This window comes from Platalea leucorodia, assembly GCF_965183815.1.
Source record: "Platalea leucorodia genome assembly, chromosome: 1".
Classification (NCBI taxonomy): Eukaryota; Metazoa; Chordata; class Aves; order Pelecaniformes; family Threskiornithidae; genus Platalea; species Platalea leucorodia.
Genome location: NC_138823.1, coordinates 99,816,510 through 99,837,733, shown reverse-complemented (window position 1 = coordinate 99,837,733; position 21,224 = coordinate 99,816,510). Strand labels below are relative to the sequence as shown.

The 21,224-nt window shown below is 38.4% G+C and overlaps 1 protein-coding gene across 3 annotated transcripts in view; it reads left to right on the top strand.

Annotated features, from left to right (window-relative positions):
- The window catches only part of KIF13A (kinesin family member 13A), a 119,534-nt gene that overhangs the window by 91,566 nt on the left and 6,744 nt on the right, over positions 1–21,224 (top strand). For 2 of the 3 annotated variants that reach the window (XM_082321168.1, XM_082321167.1), the window contains exons 18-37: positions 220–382; positions 1,044–1,184; positions 2,852–3,001; positions 3,522–3,686; positions 4,373–4,546; positions 5,097–5,248; positions 5,368–5,500; positions 5,621–5,767; positions 6,780–6,818; positions 8,139–8,238; positions 8,330–8,456; positions 9,499–9,554; positions 10,618–10,742; positions 11,767–11,943; positions 12,936–13,028; positions 13,856–14,008; positions 14,420–14,497; positions 15,035–15,082; positions 15,542–15,653; positions 16,593–16,744. In XM_082321168.1, coding sequence (XP_082177294.1) covers positions 220–382; positions 1,044–1,184; positions 2,852–3,001; positions 3,522–3,686; positions 4,373–4,546; positions 5,097–5,248; positions 5,368–5,500; positions 5,621–5,767; positions 6,780–6,818; positions 8,139–8,238; positions 8,330–8,456; positions 9,499–9,554; positions 10,618–10,742; positions 11,767–11,943; positions 12,936–13,028; positions 13,856–14,008; positions 14,420–14,497; positions 15,035–15,082; positions 15,542–15,653; positions 16,593–16,744 — 2,485 coding nt within the window. The remainder of the gene's footprint in view (positions 1–219; positions 383–1,043; positions 1,185–2,851; positions 3,002–3,521; positions 3,687–4,372; positions 4,547–5,096; positions 5,249–5,367; positions 5,501–5,620; positions 5,768–6,779; positions 6,819–8,138; positions 8,239–8,329; positions 8,457–9,498; positions 9,555–10,617; positions 10,743–11,766; positions 11,944–12,935; positions 13,029–13,855; positions 14,009–14,419; positions 14,498–15,034; positions 15,083–15,541; positions 15,654–16,592; positions 16,745–21,224) is intronic. The other variant, XM_082321169.1, reaches the window with a different exon arrangement.

The following is a 21,224-nucleotide window of genomic DNA, read 5'->3' as shown; positions in this document are numbered from 1 at the left end:
GCTAGACTTATCTCAACATTAATATGTTTGTTTAATATGGGATCACTGCTTTTCCTCAATAAAATTGTCTGACACTGTTTCATGTTTGCTGACTTAGTGCTATACAGGATTTCTTCTTCAACTTGTTTCAGAAAAGTCTTTGTTAGCACCTCTATTTGCAGCTTTCCAATAATAGAAATAGGTTTCTGTGTATTTTTCATGTTACCTACTGCACCACAGGGATGAATTGTTTCGACAGAGCCTGGCTAAACTTCGAGAGCAGATAGTAAAGGCAAATACACTGGTGAGAGAAGCAAACTTCTTAGCAGAAGAAATGAGTAAACTAACAGATTATCAAGTAACACTTCAGATCCCCGCTGAAAACCTCAGTGCCAACAAAAAGGTAATGACAGCAAAGAATGTTGGAAAACGTAGTTTTATGGCTAATCTAAAATACGTAGACGTATATAACATTCATCTAACTTGAGGCCATAAAATGTTACTTTTGTTAGATGATGCATAGGCAAAATATGGGTGCTACCTGACTTTAATATATTGAAAGTGAATAATTATAAGCAAAAATGGGAACGTAGCGTTAAGTATGGCTCTTACTGTTCTTTCAAGTGTATGATCACCATATGCGCGTGCAGTTTGTAAACAGACATTTGTGTTCTGTTGCTGTAAAACCTGCATTTAGTAATGTTTGCAAAAATTACCGTTTTTTGTTACAGGTGCATACAATTTCTTCGTCTTAAGGGTTTTCTAGTTGTAGTGCTGCTGTAAATTTAATGATAGCAGTTGGGATTATACGCTTGTCATAAGTGATTTGATTGAGAGTGTTAATGTTCCTATGTGAATGGTAGTTGTCCGAGAAGGACAAAGAAATCTGGATCCTCAGAGATGTATAGGGTATGCTGTGTTTGAGGATGGAGATAGTATGGCTGACATGCAGAGGGAAGCCATATGTTCTGTATTTTATTCGTTTTTAGGAATGCAATTTGAGTGAAGAGTTAAACTACTTACATGCACCTTTCCTTCAGTGATTATTTTTTCCTCTGATTTAGAGGGGTGCAATAGTAAGTGAGCCTGCTATTCAAGTGAGAAGAAAAGGAAAAGGTACTCAAGTGTGGACTATTGAGAAACTAGAGAACAAATTGATTGACATGAGAGACCTCTATCAAGAGTGGAAGGAGAAAATTCCTGAGGTATTGTATATATTTTCTGAAAGGCATCAGAGATTGACTTTATTTTCTTTTAACCCCTTCTAATATGTTGTACAGATAAAAGTGCAATGACTTCATATATGAAAGGGTACAGTATTGTGGTTTAAAAACAAACAAAAAAACCCAAAAAACTATGAATAACGCTAAATACTCAAAATGCCCATGCAGAATAAAACACAGCTATGACCTGTTCCCGCTTGTATTCTCAGATATCAGTGTGCTGAGGTCAGATATAATTGTGCCGAGGTAGTGAGTAACGATACCACTAAGAGCATTTGTTTACCTGGCGTGATATAGGTGCCATGCAGATAGGCACCAACTCTGAATGGAAGCAGCAAACTGCATTAGAAATAAAATTATTAAATTGCAGTCAGTATCAAAGCTATCAAGGATGCTGCTTAGATACAGTCAAAGTGCAGAACACGTTAGCAGCATAGAACTTGATCCTAAAACGTGAAATGTTCTGTAATTTCATTTGTATATCCCCCAACCTTAAAGCAGTGAAGAAATCAATTGAAGATACTTAGCCTACATCAGTATCTCCATCAAAACTAAGTGGCGTTTCCTGAGAATTTAAGTGGTAGGTTAGCCTTGAGAAGCAAGCGTGAGACTTGTCAAAAGCTTGCTTGTTTACTGGCAAGAGAGAGATGTGAGATTTGGTGTTCCAGAAGACATCCTCTAAGTGCCCAGGTGGAAGTGCATAGGAAGTGTATCTTGCTGTCTTGTGGCTGATAGGGAGCACCTAAATGACATGTATCAAGAATCGTTCTCAAATATGTTTGAACAGCTCTTGTGCCTTTGTTACATGCCTTGGACAGGACAATGGGAATCTCTAAAATCATAACACAGGGGAGGTCAAGCACTTCATCTGTGCCCACTGAAGACAACGATGATTTTGCTGCTGACTTTAGTAAGAACTGATAGCACATCCTGTGAATATATTATGTCTGCCTGAGCCAGGATTGTCCTTGCCATGACCTATGTCGTCCATAATGCATGTGTTCTACGTGCTACGTAGAAACACGTAGGTCTAATGCATGTGTTGAAGACGAAGGAGGAGGAGAGGGGAAGGAGCTAACAAGTCCACTGAGGAGCACGTATTGTGCTAGGAATCTGCATGAATTCTTTGTGGCCGTGTATGGGGTACTTGCGTAGAAAATGCTGCAGATGTGATCTCAGCCCCGTGGGAATCATAGGAGCACTTGTAGGCTTAAGTGGGAGTGTCCTGCACCGTCCCTTTGCCTTGTAGTGGTGCCCAGCAGAAAGTCCGCTAGTCTACCTGGGGATGATTTGTCCCCTCATTTAAAAAGAGTAAGCAGAGCAGAAAAAGTAAGGCGAAACTTTCTGAAATCAGTGGCTATTGTGCTTGTTCATGGTAAAATCTGGTTTGTCTTGAGATTGCTAAAAAACGTAGGTCATTATATTACTCTTTACCATAGTAAAGAAAGGATTGTATGATGTCTCATCTCAAAGATTTCATTTCAGATTTGTGATATGCTCCTAGTCCCTTTCTACTTGTGTAACAGGAAGGAACAGAAAGGATGGGTAGGGACTTAATTTTTGTGCCGTGATCTTATACTATGTGGTTATTTGATTTGGTGTTGCCACGCTTACAGTTTTTGACGTAACTTTTACGATCTTTAAAACAGGTAAGGAAGCTGATTGGCAAAAGAGGTGATCCTTTTTACGAAGCGCAAGAGAATCACAACTTAATTGGCGTCGCCAACGTGTTTTTGGAGTGCCTTTTCTATGACGTTAAGCTGCAGTACGCTGTGCCCATCATCAGCCAGCAGGGGGAGGTAAAGCCAAATAGTGCCCGAACCTACAGCGGGCGGGGCAAACCTATGCCGTCATACCTACGGGGGTAACGCGGCGGTTTGCTGGGAGGCTTCACGTACACCGATTTTTTTTTAACAAGCAAATGATGCTTAGCGTCTTGTTTCCCAGTGAATAAGTGTTTTGCAGATTGCTATGTGTGTTTTCTGTTTAACTGTTTACAATTGCCCGGCTACTAAAATGGTAGAATAAAATTCCTAGTGTCAATGTAGGTAACCGAGCAAAACCCAGCATATTAAAGTTCTGATGTACAGTCATGACACCGTATGCCTTTTCTGTTGTGTGTGAATTAAAAAGGTCAGTAGTTCTGCATACAAATAACTTTTTTTTTATTCCTTTCTCCTCTTTTGACATTGTTGCTTTTCATTTGGTGGTTGAGAGCTGTTGAGTTCTGTTTCTGCACACCTCCTAGAGTTAGATATTTACCATCTTAATGTCTTTAAGTTCCTTGTGCACAGGTTCTTAGTATTTGTCTTGCCTTAGGTTGCAGGACGGTTGCATGTTGAAGTAATGCGAGTCACTGGGTCTGTCCCAGAACGTGTAGCAGAAGGAGATGACTCATCTGAGAACTCCAGTGAGAGTGGGAGTCTGGAAGTCATGGATAACAATGGAGAAATTATTCATAGAGCAAAAAAACTCTCCTGCAGGGTAAGTGAGCACACATGAGGACGTTAACAGTTTCAGGCCTTTGTAACTGTGTAGTTGGTCTGATGTAAAGTATTAAGCTATGTAGGCTATTGCTTGCTTAAAATTTTCTAAAGAGAATTTCTAAATTCTCTGAAAAGAATTTTCTAAAGAGAAAAGAGAGACTTCTCGTGTTCCAGTTCAGTGTAGGTCAGTCTAACTGGCTGTGGTTGCCAGTGGCTGAATTAATTCGCATTAGTTTCTAGTATATGCAGGTCTACATCATAAGTACTGACATTACAAGGACTGTCCTTGGCAGACACAGAAGGGGAAACAGTTTTTCTGTGTAACCATCTCCTATGGTTTGTTTGATCATCTAATGTAGTATCTGTGGGTGGTGTCTGGATTTCATTTCTTCTGTGATGAAGTTCTTCATTCTCCACTTGAGCTTATCAGCTTCCTCAAAGAAAACATGTACATGGGTGGGCTAGTTAGATGCATGTAGCTGCTTTCCTTGCATCTGCATTTCTGTATATGCAAAATATAGATTTCCTCAATAGGGGCATCTTTAGAAAGCAATTGGAGGCGTCCTTTAAAAATTCTTCTTGGCTGTTGGTACTTTTGGATTAAATATTTAGTTTTTGAACAATTTACAATTGAAGAAGAAACAATGATCATCTGTTCAGAGAACATCTGTTTTGTCTCCTCAGGTAAAAATAAAAGAAGCAACTGGGCTACCACCTAATCTCTCCAATTTTGTCTTTTGTCAATATACATTTTGGGATCAATGCAAGTCAACAGTAGCAGCACCAGTGGTAGATCCAGATGTGCCTTCACCTCAGAGCAAGGATGCTCATTTTACAGTGACCTTCTCTCACTGTAAGGTAACTATTTTTATTATGAACTAGTGTTACCAGGAGGATGATATGTTTGAGATAAGCTATTTAGAATTTGAGCCTTGTTTCGCTGGGAGAAGAAGGAAGGAATCAAGTCATGTAACTAATGACTTTTGACTATACTTTAGAATGCCATAATATTCCACTTCATCACTTCTTCAAAATGCAGCAAAATGAAAAAAATCTTTTAATTAGTCTTTTAAATTCAGATGTCACCCGTAATGCATGGGGGTAACTATAGTTTATATAATGACATCTTATTATATACTTGCCTGGTAAGCTCAGTAACTTAAAAAAAATCATTGGAGCTGTGACATTGCTTTTATGGAAATTCTCAAAGCATGAAATGCAGAATGCAGAAGCAGGAATTGCTGAGGTGATATGTTTCACAACTTTCTTGACCAGAGTAAATCTTTATGACCCAGACTGTATGGTTTTACCATGCAGGTAGGTAGTTGTTTGGTGTGTCCTTACAAACTAGTTGAGGAGATAGAATTATTTCATTTGATTGGATGTGATTTGTTTTTCTCATTGCCAGGACTATGTGGTGAATGTCACAGAGGAGTTTTTGGAGTTCATTTCAGAAGGAGCTCTTGCTATTGAGGTGTGGGGTCACAGATGTACTGGCAATGGCAGCTCTGTTTGGGAAGTTGATTCTCTTCATGCTAAAACTAGGACGCTGAGAGACAGGTACAAATAAATTGCACATGAATGCCTCCATCAGCTTTCCAAAGGCTTTCTAATACTTGTGGTGCACAAAATACAGTTTGGTGAGGCAACCATTAGTTTTTGTGGGGATGTCTTTTTAGGTGGAATGAAGTAACTCGAAGAATAGAAATGTGGATTTCCATACAAGAGTTGAATGAGATGGGAGAATATACTGCAGTTGAACTCCATCAGGCAAAAGATGTAAACACAGGGGGGATTTTCCAGCTTAGGCAGGTACGTATCTTTTCCCTGTCGTCTTACTCGTGCTTAAATTGATTCTTAATTTTATTCTTAGTTTCTCTCTTTTCTCTCTCCCTCTCTATCTTTCTTTCTATCTCTCAATTACCTGTTCAGGGTCATTCTCGCAGAGTTCAGGTGACAGTGAAACCCGTACAACATTCGGGAACATTGCCTCTCATGGTAGAAGCAATTCTTTCAGTCTCTATAGGTGGTGTGACTGCCAGATCAACCAAACTGCAAAGGGGCTTGGACAGCTACCAGGTAGGACAGTTACTTTTTCATGTGTTTGGTTTATTTTTTTGGTTTTGTTTTGCTGTTCTAGAGCCAGCCCAACATAGTTCCATAAGGGACCTTAGCACACTGATACACGATATGTAATTTTGCAGTTTTACATGTGTTCAAGGCTAATATGTATAGTGTGAGCATATGGTGCTAAATCTGCTTCTTTTTTTGCTTGTAACTCAGTGTATAACTGATAAAGAGCCAAGTATGGTATTTGAGTATACACAAACCAGCAGCAATATGGAAATTGATTTTACCTTTGTGTGTAGAGGTGATTAATAGTAGATGTCTCGCTCTATTATTTCCCTCCCTTACAAGAATGGTGAAAGTTGAGGAGGAGAAAAGCAGGAAGAAAAAAAAAAAAGAAGAAAATGAATGGAGAAAATCTTATAGTGAAGATACTGTTTATCTTTTCAAAAAGGACTGAGCTGTTACTTGATCACAGAGATATAGCTATCACTGAATGTGAAAGGGCTATTTCATTTAGGAGAAAAAGTTCTTAAATATAACTGGCTTCAAACCGATACTGGACAAATTCATATTGGAAATAAAGCATGCTTTTAACAGCAATGGCAGAGAATAAGTGGAGCAGGCCACCCAGGGAAGCAAGGTGTCTTTTGTCAGAAGGGTTGTGTTCAGAACCACAAGTAATTATATCCCTAAGTACAGATGAAAATGTCAAGATTGGTGATATGCTTGCTCAGTCCTTTTTCTGGCACTGTATTCTATGACATTTCTTTTATAAATATGTTCACTAATACTCAAATCGTGGATGAAAAGCTATAGACTGTAATGAGAAAAAAAAAAAAAACACCCAGCCTGTTTTTACCTATTAATAGACTTTGGTTATTTGAATGTTAACATTTTAACATTTTACACATTTGTTTGTGGCAGAAATGTTTGTATTCATGTTTTGGGGTACTTCTGTGAGTTTCTGTTGAGAGAAATGCATGTTCTTTTGTGTTTTACAAAATTTATTTTCTCCTACCAGAAGGAGGATGATGATGGTGGTGATATGGATAGTTACCAGGTATTGCTGCTGTTGCTGTCAATCCTGTGGCATGGGGCACAGCTAATGCTAATAGCCAGCAACTTTCAAATGAACAAGCGTACTGCAGCAAGCAAAAGCGGCTTTGAAATATATATATATATGCTGTGCATTTAAGAGGCTACCTGGGCTATAAAACACTGCTATTTCAGTTTACCTTGTGACTTAGTACTCTTGCAGTGTGCTCTCTTCTCTAGCACTCAGCAGTCAGCTCTCCTAACTGGCTACATGAATTGCTATGTGAATAAAAGCCTAGAATGAAATGAAATTGGGATGAAAACAGTTTCCAGTGAAAATCATAGGGAAAAGAACAACCACCTGCAGTTGCAGGCATCTTTCCCAACCAAATTATACAGCATAGGGTTTTTTGTTTGTTTTCTAAAGAAAACATCGTAACCTTTTAAGTTGTGTAGTTTTCTGAAATGCTTGTGGGAGAGAGAGGGGAGGATGTGAGTGTGAGGAATACAAATGCTTCAGTGAAGCAATTTTTTTGCCTACACAAAACCAAACCTTGAGCCTGGCTTTTTGTGTGATAAGTAAATATAGGGCAGTCACAGTCTAGAAAGCATAACAGAAGAATCATTTAAAAAGCAATGAAGGGCAAAAGAGGAAATGCCTAAGAAAGTAAAACACATTACAGATCTCTACGTGGAAGTCTTATTCCTAGTAGGCAGCTTTACAGAAGTAAAACCAGTTAGGTGAGAATGCTGACATCCCTTAAGATAATGTATGAGGTTTTACAGCAATCTCAAAGATACCAGTTAGATACTAACTTCTTGCGGGCTGTTTATGCGCTTCCTGACTTATCACAGAGAAGAACGAAACAGATTTTCTGTGATACCACAAAGCATGATTGCATGACGGGTTTTGTTTGCATGAGAAATCTTTTAATTGCACTGATAGCAGCTGCTAGCAATGGAATTTTGTGCAGGTTTGAGGGCGTACTGACCTGTCTAATCTTCAGGAGAACTTATGATGATCAACTGATGATACCTCTTTTTCCTATACCACATGCTCTTAAAAAGTTTGATTGCCACTTCTGTGAGTAATTAGCCTATATTCTCTTCAGCAACTGAGGCAGTCACATTTTCTTTTCCTCCTGTTGGAATTTGAGACTTGAAAGCAATTAAGCTTCCAATCATGGGTGATCAGGTACTTAATCAGTGTGCATGTCATTTGGGGAAAAGTTTTCTGCATCATGCAAGCTGTTTAGTATCGATTCTGATGAAGTTATCACAAAATTCACTGCCCTCTAATCTTAACCACATAGCCTAACAACTTTCTTTTGTCTTTCCATGGTAGGAAGAAGATTTAAACTGTGTACGAGAGAGGTGGTCTGATGCATTGATAAAACGCAGAGAATACTTGGATGAGCAGATTCAAAAGATCAGCAATAAACAAGGTTTAAGGCTTAAAGTCCCTGTCATAAGTACTTTATTCCCTATACCATGGAAAATGTATCTCATATATAATATTAATCTCTTTCACTGTAGAAAAATCTGAGGATGATATGGAACGAGAAGCCCGGCTGGTTGAACAGTGGGTAGGGCTGACAGAAGAGAGGAATGCAGTGTTTGTTCCAGCACCAGGCAGTGGAATTCCTGGTGCCCCCGCAGATTGGTATGTTCAGAAAAACCGTTGGAGAGTTAGCTTTTTCTGCATGAACATTGCACACTACAAGGTGAAAAAATCTGAGGATGTTTTAGAGCTTGCTGCTTTTTCCTGTAATGCTACCAATTACACTCAGCTGGCAGAAGGCTAGAAGGTCAGGAGCTGGTTTGAATGTAAGAAAGGTTTGCTTAGTTAACATATTACATAAAGTAGCTTTGAGATAGCTTTCAAGGTTTGAAAATCACCTTTGAATTTAGCATAGTATGTTACACTTCTTCAAAATTCCGGGAGTTATCCTGTAGTTTGACTCCTTTCAGAAAAGGAGTGGTTCAGAAATGTGAATAGTAGAACATGTGATAAATTCATTCATAAGGGGAGGGGAGGGAAGAAATTCTGATTTTAAGGGATGTGTTCTCTTTTTCTCATTCAGTTTCGTTTAAATTTGTATTTGAACTAAGGTCATTGGAACTGACATGCACAAATGAGGAATGCAACATGTTAGATTTGGGAAAGTGTGGACAAGAAATATGGCTCTAATCAAGTGTACACTGATGTGTCTGATAATACCTAATATCTCTTCATTGGGTGAATTATGTAGTGATAATCTTTCCTTGCCATTTTTTTCCCTTATCCACCTGAAGTGTGCTGCGGTCATACAGTGAAAAGTGTATTTATTGATAATAAAGACTATGCCTTGCCGGTAGTTACATATCCAGTTGTTTGAAAGGTTGCTAACCTTTATGTATGAGGTGACTACAACTAGTTAACATTATAAGAAACAGAACAGGATGTTTAAAACTTGTCATCCTCATGGCAACTGAAATGGGCTGTGCGGTGTGAATTAAGTTTTGGTAAAGCACTACATTTAGCTGCATGTGTAGATAAACCAAACATTGTCTGTGCAACATAGGCATTCAAATTAGCCATCAAAATGTTAACAGGTTCAGTTGTTGGTTACAGTTAATGCGAGTCTTGCATGAAGATCTGTTTGCCCAAATTAGCTTAGGTATGTATTTGCCTTCCTTGTTGACAGTAGTTTGTTTTGTTTCAGGATTCCACCTGCAGGAATGGAAACACATATACCTGTCCTCTTCCTTGATTTGAATGGTATGTTGTAATGGCAGATTAAGAAACCGGGGGGGGTGGGGGCAGAAATTAGTTTGGATCGATAAATTCAGCAATGGAAGAATGAATCTGAAATGTCCAAGAAATCAAAACAAGTCCTGGCAATGGCACTGTCTGATATGGCCTGTAAAATGATTTTTGTTCTGATTCCATCTCTGTAGAGGATTAAAGAGCTGGTTTAATGAAGAGTGTGTTAGGACTCTACAATCAGTGTTTTGTTAGAAAATCTAAATGTTCTCCCTTTGAAGGTATTTAGTTTTACATGTGAGAAGACTATTGATGTATATTCTTAGGACAGATATACATACAGATACACTGTAAGCAACAAGAGATTAGAGTTAGCACCACATTTAATGACTGTTTAGGAAACAAATCTGTAAGTATAAACTTGGACATAAAGCAGAGGAGGATCCACAGGCCTCGTCACATCCAGCACTAGAGTGGGCCACTAGAGATGTTTATATAGGCAACACGTTAATACCTGTGTTAGAAGCTGCTTTTAGAAACAATATACCCTCTTTCCTTTATGCTCACAAGAAGTGTTTTTATTTGTTTTTTCATTATCAGAAGAGATTAGCAGACAGAAGATCAAACAGGATATTTAAACAGATTGATGGATCGTTGCACAACTTTTTTTGTTTAGCTAAAAGCCTAATGTAGTGAGAACTGCTTTTCTCAATTTAAAGATTCCCTGATATATCAGAAATGAATTAATTAAGAGATGAACTGGTTAGGCTGACAGGTAGATAAATCAGAAATTTTCTGGCTGGGTAAGTTAATGTTATGGATACCTAGAAATAGTTTTGAATTCTGTTTAGGTTATGTGAGAATGTGTTCATGCTGAGTCTTAGCCTGGTTTTACTTGCCTTCTTTTGTATGCTGAAATTGTCTTCAAAATATTGCATAGTAATAAGATTAATTAGGATTAAATGTACTATGAAATATGGGTAGGACTTTATTACAACTTTGTATTACAACTTTGCCTCTATATATTCATATCCTTTGGTATAAAACTATTTCATTCTTTGCACATTTGTTTCATTAGCTGATGACCTCAGTGCCAATGAACAACTTATAGGTCCCCATGCATCAGGAGTTAACTCAATACTACCAAAGGAGCATGGGAGCCCATTCTTTTATCTGCCGATCATAAAACACAGTGATGATGAGGTAAATCGTTAGCAAGCCTCCGTCTTGACAACTGCAGCTTATGTTAACACTTTTCTCTGTATGTTTTATTTTTTACTTGTATGTATTTACACACTATTATTATTACTATTATATTTTTGTCTTAGAAGTACCATCTATATCTAGTGCTGCCTTTATTTTCTGGCCTATTTGTTTAAAATTTAAGAGGATAATGACTTGTTAGCCTTTCTGCCTTAACTCAGAGGTGACAAGTCTTAGCTCTTCTTGGTAAAAGAGTAATTCATCTGCCTGACTTAAAATCCCTTCTTCTTTCCTCACTCCTTCATCGTTCCTCTTGCAGGCTCTTGATTCTTCAGAGAAAACTACTTCATTTATTGTGCACACTAGGCAAAGCTTAATGTTTAAATAAAACCTTTTCTTTTGTAGTACACAATTACTTTTTTGAAATATAAAGTTTGGGAATTGTTGGAAATGAGTGGTTCTGAATTCATTTTGGAATTTCTTAACTCATTTCTTCCACCTTCTGTGCCAACTCAGGCCGTTGCTTAAGAGACCATTTCCAGAATAAACAGGATGCCGAAGCTAGGGAGGAGGCAGGGGGAAGGAAAAAGATGTTCTGCAGGATGGGAGCATGTTTATTCTGTATAGGCCTTTATAACCTAATCCAATACAGATCGAAGATTTGCCATTGAATTTGATGAACTTTTAATACAGTTGCAATAGGATTTGTATTCCTTCCTCCAGTCTTGTTTCCGCTTTCCTTTCCACCTCTGTGTGAAGGCTTCCTTCTGAAGCAGTGTTTGCACAATGCAGGGATTGTGCTCATGATTGTGTTCCCCGGTATCTTAGCACCTCTTTTATGCTGCTTCTGATAAATTCCTCACTATGAAAAAGGGGTTTGACCCCATTTTGTTCAATGGTGCTTATTTTTCTTTCATTAAAGAACTGCTTTACTTCATGTTAAATCACTGCAAATTATACCTTTTGTCAGAGTAATTGAGTCTTTGATTTCCCTTTCCTTCCTCCATTTCATTTGTCTGCATAGGTTTCAGCCACTGCTGCTTGGGACTCTTCTGTCCATGATTCAGTGCACCTGAATAGGGTAACTCCTCAAAATGAGAGAATTTACTTGATAGTGAAGACTACTGTGCAGCTCAGCCATCCTGCTGCAATGGAGCTGGTATTACGCAAAAGGATTGCAGCCAATATTTATAACAAGCAGGTAAAAAGTTAATATTTTATTATTATTAATTTTGTTTGATATCCTTAATTTTATGAATGTTTTCTTAGTTGCTTGCTTCATTTTGTCTTAAGTTTGGTCCCTCCAATTCTTATGAAAGACAAATGAAAAATAGATTATTATAGGTTGCAGTGAAGCTTTCTCTGTTAATTACAAACTAGGCTTGTTTCCCACCACTACCCAAATTTGTATATTCTCTACCCACTTTTACGTGATGATAGGGCGTTTACTTTGGCCATAAGAGTGGTTGCTGTTCCCCTTTGCTGCTTCACGGGTTTGGACAATGAGATGCTCTCTGAAATCATTTTCCTTTCTGTTTCCCAGATGATTGAGACCAAGAGCATATTTTAGAATCGCTTCAGATTTTGCAGTGCAATGCGGGGGGAGCACAAAACAGCTGTTGTACTACTAAGCAACTTACTAAGCAGCTGAATACCATGCCTTTTTGTATTTGTCGTGTTGTCCTTTGCTAGTTTTGTTTGTCTAAAATGCCTTATTAGCTGAAAGTTAAGTTTACAGTTAGTGATGTAAGGGCTAACTAACCTGACCATGAAGCATGCTAAGCTTGTGCTGGTTACTATTTCCGTTACGGCTAGAAAGCAGAGTTTTATGCTTTGCTATTGCAAAAGGAATTTCCTACCTGTTGAACAGGTGGCTGTCAAAATGAGAAATATTGGTATCTGTACATTAGAGACTTCTTACAGCCACAGTTTCTCTGTTACAAGTTACTACACGAGGATAGAGCATCAGTGCAAAATGGGAGGAAAATATTACTGATTGAACTTAGTAGCATTATATACTGAGCGCAGGGCTGTAAAGAGTACTTAAAGGATCATTAATGCTAAAAGAGAACTTATGGTCCTGAAAAATGTGCTTTTGTGGTAAAATAAATTTTTGCATTACTACCTTTTATTTCTTAGAATGTCATAAATAATATTTGTCAAAACAATAATTGAAAATTACTTTGTTTCTAGAGTTTTACCCAGAGCCTGAAAAGAAGAATATCCTTGAAAAATATATATTATGCCTGTGGAGTGACCTATGAAATAGTATCCAATATACCAAAGGTAAATTACACCATATTTCTCTGGTAAATTAACTGAAAGGAACAAGATGACCTACTGCAGTGGGTGATACTGATTGGGAAGTAAATGTCCTGCTTTGCTAAGAGGAGGCAGCTTGCCAAAGTGTATTTCCTGAAGTTCAGTGGTGAGATCATGTTTATCTTTAAACAGTTGAAAACTGTAGGGATTTTATTTTCTCTTCTACTGTGTTTAACTGTGTTCTTGTAGTAGAACTATTTTTGAAATCATATTAGCATATACAGAGAGAATATAGAGGGTACTCAGAGGGATGTTCAGGTCAGTGAAAACAGAGTTCACAGGATATAAGCTGCTTTTTATAGAAAAAGCTTGTACAAATTGTAAATCTACTATAAAATTTATTTTAAAGGTATGCAAACCGGACAAATGAAAATGTAAATAGTCTTGTCGCCATGTAATTGTCACTGCTGTGCAGTAGTACTTAAAATTTTAACACTAGGGAAATCGCAGAATATCTAAGATTTGGGAAGGAAGTTGCATTTACTTGCCTAGGAAGCTGTCATTAGTTAAGCCTTAACATATGCGATTTCAGGTTATATATGCATTATTTCTAGAAGTACATTGCAAACGTGTAAAACTTGTCCCAGGCATGACCTCTTCTTAGTTCAGCATTGTTTACATCTGTATTGAAAAGTCCTGGATCATTGATTATAATTAGGATTACTGATTAAGTTAAGGATTATTGATTCAAATTAACTTCTGGATTGAGATGGTCTAAAGAAGTGAGTTAATACATTAAAAACAATAGGCTTTAATTTTTAAGAACTTCAATAGTGTAACTTGTAATTTAGGCTACAGAAGAAATTGAGGATCGCGAGACCTTAGCGCTGATGGCCGCAAGGAGTGAGAATGAGGGCACATCCGATGGTGAAACGTACATTGAAAAATACACACGTGGTGTGCTGCAAGTGGAGAACATTTTGAGCCTTGAACGACTAAGACAGGCAAGGAAAAGTCACTTCTTGCACCTTTTCAACTGGATTATGAAAATTCACGTAGAGATGATTGATCTTTTAAAAATATTAAGTGTTTGTTGTTTTTTAGTTTGGGGTTTTTTAGAGAACATTGGACAGGTAAATGTAAGACTAAGTTCCTTCTGTGAAATACAGAATTCTAATAGTGGTGGGTCTAGTAACCGTAGCTGGCAATGGTGTAGTATGCAGAATCTGAACAGGCAAAGGCCAAAGAATAAATTTCAGATGCAAATTTTGGTGGTTGTGTGTGCAAATTAAGATTTGTAGATGCCAGCCCTGTTTGCTGTTGTTAGCCGCACTGAAAAAAGTTTCCATCCTGCTTGACGATTTCTCATGGGGAGACCATGGCATTGTTTTTAGCGTGTTCTTTTTTTTACACAGGCAGTCACAGTCAAAGAGGCACTCTCCACCAAAGCAAGAAACATCCGCAGAAGCATCAGCACTCCAAATGTCCACAATGTAAGGACCCTTTATCCTCTGATAAATTAGTACTAATGGGGCAGGGGTTGCTGTTGGTAATGCTTGCATAATGTGATATGGGAATGATTACTCTGAGCTAGGACTAACCAACCTGTAGGAAAGTTGTCATGAATGAAAGTGAGTCACTCAAAACCCCTCCCCACAACTGTCCATCCTAGGAGATGATAAAGTTGACAGGGAAGTGGGAGGGTTGGTTGAAACTCTTCTTCTTTTATAAGAATATTCATTTTGGAAGTAGTTTAGGATGACGGTTGCCCATATTCAGATTACTTTTGCTTCAAAGTCCCTTTAACTTTTTTCATAGTGTAAGGGATAGTTTCCATTTGCGTGCATTTTGTGTGTTCTCCTATCACCCGCTCATACAGCACAAATATAGCTCTCCTTATAAATAATCTTATTTGAAAAGGGATAACAGAAAAGTCATTAGGACTAAATGATCACAGTGTTTCCTCGAGGCATTATATTTTATAAATAAAAGGTAGGCATTTTGTCATTCTGCCTGTTGGTGTTCTGTAGGTATCCTGTAGCCGACTAGATCTTTCTGCCTGTGATGAAGATGATAAGGTATGTAAATGTGACAACAAGTGACGCCCATTCTCATATTCCCCCCCGCCTTTGAAGCAAGATGTATTTGAGAATTGAAAAAACAGGAAAACAGTATTTTTAACAGTGTGTTTACATAATATAGCTTCAAAATGCTGCACTAATTACGTATGATTTTGAATTAAGCCTTCTTGTCCTTCTCTGCTCTTCATATTAGAATTGTAGAAACTGGTATTTAAGAAGGGGGAAGTTTTGCTAAAACTTAATATGCTTCATTGAAAAGCTAATTAGCTTCTAAACAATCTATTTGTGTGAGACAGAAAATTGTCTTAAGTCAGTAACTTGACATTCCTTCAGTTTGTTTTTCTTAAAAAAAACAAACCAAACACACACGAAAAAACACCTACCTTTGAGTTTATCTGTTAATTTTTCCATGTTTGCCTGTATCAGCATGCATATTTATGTATTTTTGTTTCTTAGGGTTGGTCTGAAAGTCACCTAGATATATCTGACTGTTCTTCCAGTTATCAAGATGTATCATGCTATGGTACTTTACCCAGGGAGTCACCTCGTAAGAGCAAAGATGGCAGTGGTGAGACTTTAAAATACATACGTAATGACAGTGTTTGTGGTTTTTTAATTACTGCATTAAACTGGAAATTAAATTCTCAGTGCTCTTTTCCTACTAAATGCATTATTCAGCTTCTTGCTTTAGCAGCTAAACATAATCTGGAAGTAGGGGAGAAAGGGCGAAATGCATGAAGACATCCAGGAAAGGATGGGAAGTTGGGGGTGTCCAAAAAACCAAGAGGAGGGCAGAAGAACAAGCTAGATGTGAATCAAAACAGTAGAACAAACAAAAGAGAAACAAAAAGGAGCTGCTGTTATTTTATGAATTTGAAGATGAAGATGCTTTTGTTAAAATGGGAAGGGTCCTTTTGTAGGTTCTTTACATGATTTGGATATTTGCTCTGCCGTGTCAGTGTGTCACAGGTGCCTTATTTTCTTCAGGTCAAATTTTAACACACTCCTTGATCAGGCAATGCAGGTAGAGATACTGCTGCAATACAGTAGGACTGAGAGTTTATTCATTGCTTCCTTGCCTGTAATTTCCTTTTTGATCATCCTGATCGTGCAGGATTGCTGGCTTGGTTCCAGGGCAGAATTGCAGTGTTGTGCCCAGGTGAGGCACGCGAAGCAAAGAGCTGTCAGTTCCAGTTTCAAGGACGCTTCCCACTGATTTTATGACTGAGATGAAAAGGAGAAATATTAGAGCCTCAAAATGGAGGGGGCAGATACTGCTATTCTCTGCTTTCTTTCTGTTTCCAGATTTCTCAGAGGGACGTAATCTCCCCTTATTGAGCTCTGCATTATCTCACGCTTGGGCCAGTGGTTGAATACTAAAATATTGACATTTTCCTGTAGCCAGCAACTTGCCAAATGTATGGCTTAACCTTCAGTTATTTTGAATTATGCTCTTGCAGTCGAGATATGGAGAACTGAAATACAGTATTTTTGCTTTTTTACTTAGGTGCTGTAGCAGAGAATTCACATGCTTTAATGGCCAGTCCTTTTAAAGCATTTTCTCCTCAGCCACCAAAGTTTTTCAAGCCCTTAATGCCAGTGAAAGAGGAACATAAAAGGAAGACCCCCCTTGAAAGCAGACCTCTGCTTAGTCAAGAGGTAATCTTTGAAAACCACCTGTTTTTTTTAAAGGAGATCAAGTGATTTTGTGTACTTGGCAAACCATTTGCATTATGCATCTGTTGCAATAGAATTTTGTAATTCTCCGGTAAAATAATCAGGCTGTTCTTTATATCTGGTGGGGTTTTGGTGGTTTGTTTTTTACCTGAAATGCTGGGGGGTTTTCTTGCTTCTTGGTAAGTATTCTCCTTTGCAGGGTACTTCTGTTCTATTTTAAAGTAACAGTAACCTGCATTTTTTTTCTCCAGCAAAATGTTGGTGTGTGTTTTCATAGATAAAATGTAATTCTGTGAAACAGAAGTCTAAGGTGGTTATTAGTCTGACCTTTATTCCTCAACCTAAAACTCTGTTGGGAGGAGTGCATGAGTTTCTCTACCTATTAACTTGAATTTTGATGTATACGTGGTTAGCATGGGTGTTTCACTTTCATCACGTCTTCATGCCTTTCTAACTGGCACGCATGTAGTGCTGTGGTCAGAGTTGTGGTTTGCGTGATGCGTTGTGTGTCTTAACCTTTGCAGAGCATGCCTTCATCTCAGGTGCATTGCGCTGGCTGCGTGGTGCCTTCAGGAAGTAATGCCAGCAGCATGCCTGTAGAAAGCAATAGCGTACGCGAGGAGAAGATTGTAAGTTTTCTACCGGTTTCTGCTACGAGGCCTTGGTTGTGGGCTGAGGGCCGTTTGGTGGTGGGCTTAAGGCACTTACATTACCGCAGCAGAAAAAAGGTGTAATGTGGATCTAATCACTTGTGATTGATTGTAACTTAATGGTTGTAATGAACAGTTGCATGCCTGGCTTGCAAACGCAATCTGTCATTGGAACTAACTCAACAGGGTTTTTGCATTTTGCGTTTTTTTTTGTTTTGTTCTGTTTGTTTCGGGTTTTGGTTTGGTTGGGGTTTTTTTTGTTTGGTTTTTTGGGGTTTTTTTTGTGGTTTGTTTTTTGTTTTTTGTTTTTTTTATAATATTCATATGTGATTTGTCTTGTGGGGTGGGCGGGAGAGGGGAGGCTTTAGTTTTTACAGGGCACAAATGATCAAGTAAAGGGTGGTTTAGTGAACCATGTTGTTGTCACTCTAATATACCTTGTATGTTACCCAGATTTTGTGACTATACCCCAGAGTAAATGGAATGATCCCATTTGGTGTAAGTAACTATGCATTCAGGTGTTGGTACACTATAAAAAGCTTCTCATTGCCTGATGTGGAAGTAATATGACTAAAATAAGATTTGCCGCTCTTAATTAACCTGCAGCCTGTCCTCATCATAATTCAGGCGGTGAATTGAGGTGGAGGGCTTTCATTTTAATCTTCGCCTGCCAAATCCTATTCTCACTGCTGCTTCAACAAAAAGTGTATCATCATTTCTGCTGTATGATGGACTTGGGTTTTGGGCTGTGGAACACGGCTGTAAATACTTGCTTTCATCAGAGCTTTAGATCTAAAATTCAGAACCTTCAGATTATTTCCTGTAAGTATTATGGGCCTCTTTTTACCACAAAGTGCTAGTGATGGATTCTTCCTATTCAACAGTTATTTTCATTCCTACCACAAAGCCAAGCCATTAAAAATCTCTTCTGGATTTCTAATGTTATTTTGTAGGTTGTTATACCAAAGCATCCTGAGTGTTCTGGTGTATGTATTTGAAGCTTGGCTGCTAGTTTTGGGGAGCAGCTGTTTCATCCTCAATCGTGTTAATTTTCCATAAGGTAGCTGACATGCTGACTCACACAGAGTCACTGATACAAATAGCAGGAAGGTATTTGGAAGACAAAATCATGTAGTGGGTTGAAAAACATCCCTTCGAAACTAAATTGTTACATTTTCCATAGCAACTTCAGGGCAGTTTCAATCCCTTGAGTAAAAACAGGGTCCCACCCCATGCATGCCCTGAATTAACCCAGGCATTTGCCCCTGCTGCTTTCCAAAGATAAGCGGGAGCTTTCAGAACTGGAAAAGGGCAACGTCCTGCACCAGGCTTTTCCAATTAGAACGGAACTAATTCATTGAGCACCGTAAACCTGCTGTAGCCAACTGGGCCCTGGAAAGAGCTGTTCTTTCAGTTCTCAGCTGCTTGCTCCTGCCCTTGCACTGACTTTTCCCCTGCATCAACAGAGCGTTTTGTTGGGTTGCATAGTAAGTCAGATCGAGGGACCTGATCCACCCAGCTGATGGCTAGGCTACCATGGAGTTATATTTCATTTGGATCTGCTCCCCTGTCTGATCGCCTTATAGACGCTTGGGTGGGTACCGGGGAGGCAGGCAAGAACTAGCAGCTCCTAGTAGGGAGGAGGTTGAGATGGCTACTTTGCGTAGCCCTGCCAGCTTGCGGCACAGGGTTTATCAAATGATGGCTTCTGGGTTTTTTTTATCACTTTGGGAAGGAAGCGTTTGTACGACGTAGGCTTCCCAGGCTACCCTGCATTTTTCAGAGCTGGAGCAAGTCTATGTTTTAACTAGGCTGGAGTATGTATTTCACAGGTTTGGATGAATAGTGCTCTCAGAATCAGTTCAGAAATTACACTAGGGCAGCGTCATGGCTCCACATGAAACTTCAGGTGTCGGCTCCTCTCTGTCTGATTCGAAGTGAAGGTTTCACATTATTAATCAGTACTGTAAATGATCGCTCCAAGGCAGAGCCTCATACTCCTGATTGATCACTGAATGATTGCTGTTGTTTCAGGTGTGATGCTCGCTTGCGTCTTACAGCATGTAAAAAATGCCGTAGAAGCAAAGCGACAAAACATACAGGAAGCTAGCAATATTAACTCAATTAATGTTCTGCATCTAAGTAGGCATAAGAATAGTGTTTGGCCTTTTTCTCATGTTTCTCTGGGATCTATTCTTTACTCTTCTTGAATATTCAAAACATGTGTCAAAGGAAAGAAAAAAAAAAAGGGGCAGTTAAAAATATTTTTATTCAGTTGGCCTGAAATAGAGCATTCAGCCTAAAATTTCAGACAGTACTTCCACATGCATTTAATATTGCAACTATTTCAAAACAACGTGACGTAAGGACACGTTCTATATAATATGTGAGTACAGTGGAATATGTTAAGGTCAGATGAAATGTTTTCATATCGTGTGTATTTGAATACTGCCTGTAATTAACACGTCTAAGGGGGCTTTGGTTAAGAGCAAATCCTCCTAGCAGGTGATTGAAGCACCAGTGGTTCAACCACTAAATAAATATTACTGATTTTTAAATTAGTAAAATGGGAACTAGCATCTTTGAGGTTACTTGAGAGGTATAATTTAGGGATTTGAAAACTCGGATACTTTAACTTTTAACTCCACAGTATGTTTGTTACAAAGCAGGTGTGGGGAAGCTGCTCTGTGTTCTTGCTTACTCTGCTTCTGTTATTGCTAAATCTTGATGTATAGTCTTGTCTCCTTAGTTCTTGCTGGCACATTCTTACTGTTATCAGTTCTTAAATCTGTTTTTCATTATAGTCTTTCTGTTACTTCCCAGGGAAGTGGCTGCAGTTTCTTTACCAGTTTTTCAAGGATTTTATCTTTATTTCTACCAATAGCCTGAGCAGTACAAGGTGGCTTCCTTCTTTTTTTTTTTCCCCACATCTTACATCCACAGGAGTTTGAAGAACCCTGAAATTGCTTTATTTCTGGAATTTCCCAATTGGAAAGCTCAAGAGGAGCTTTGAAAGGAAATATTTCTTGTCCCCACAAGGGGCACCTTTTTTGTCTGTCACAAGGTGATGTCTCATCACCTGTTTGCAGCATTCTTCACAACCCATGTTCTAGTAATAAGACCGCTTCTCTGTACCTTAGCTTTTGTATTTATGATGAGAGAGAACCCTGAAATGACACACGACTGGCAATGTGGTTACTTGTTTGATTTTTCCTAATCAAGTCACCGATGTCTGTGTGCCAGTAGAGCCATTTCTCAGTTACAGCGCTTCTTATCCAGTCTGATTCCGAACAAGGACCCTGTGTGTACTAAGATTTTTTTCCAGTCAAATGAGGAATCTTGCAGGATTCAAAGGAGAAACAAAGAACTGTGTTATAAAGATGCGTTTTGCTTTCAAGTGGATGTTTAGCTAGTATTGACTAGAAATGCTTCCTTCATGAAATGCTTATCAATTTGGAGTTCATGTAATATCTTAAACCCACTGTATTTGCTAAACACTAGAGTTTGTAATATTTTGAAAACAAGAAACTACAAGGTTCTGCATAGAGCAAAACTTACTTTTGCATAAGTAATAAGGGTGAAAGGGAAGGAGTAAGCAGAAAATTGAGAAAAGGTCCCTCGGAAGTGAGCAACAAGTATACTCCAATATGCAAAAAAGACGCTTTACATAATGCTTTAGTGCTTGGAAGGGTATTCATAGTCTCAATAAAGTGGATAGGAATTTTTTCCTTGACTTTTAAAGGGACTGCCTGTAGATTTCAGATGTAAAGAAAAAGATTTTCAATAATACAAATAATTTTCAACAGTCTTGT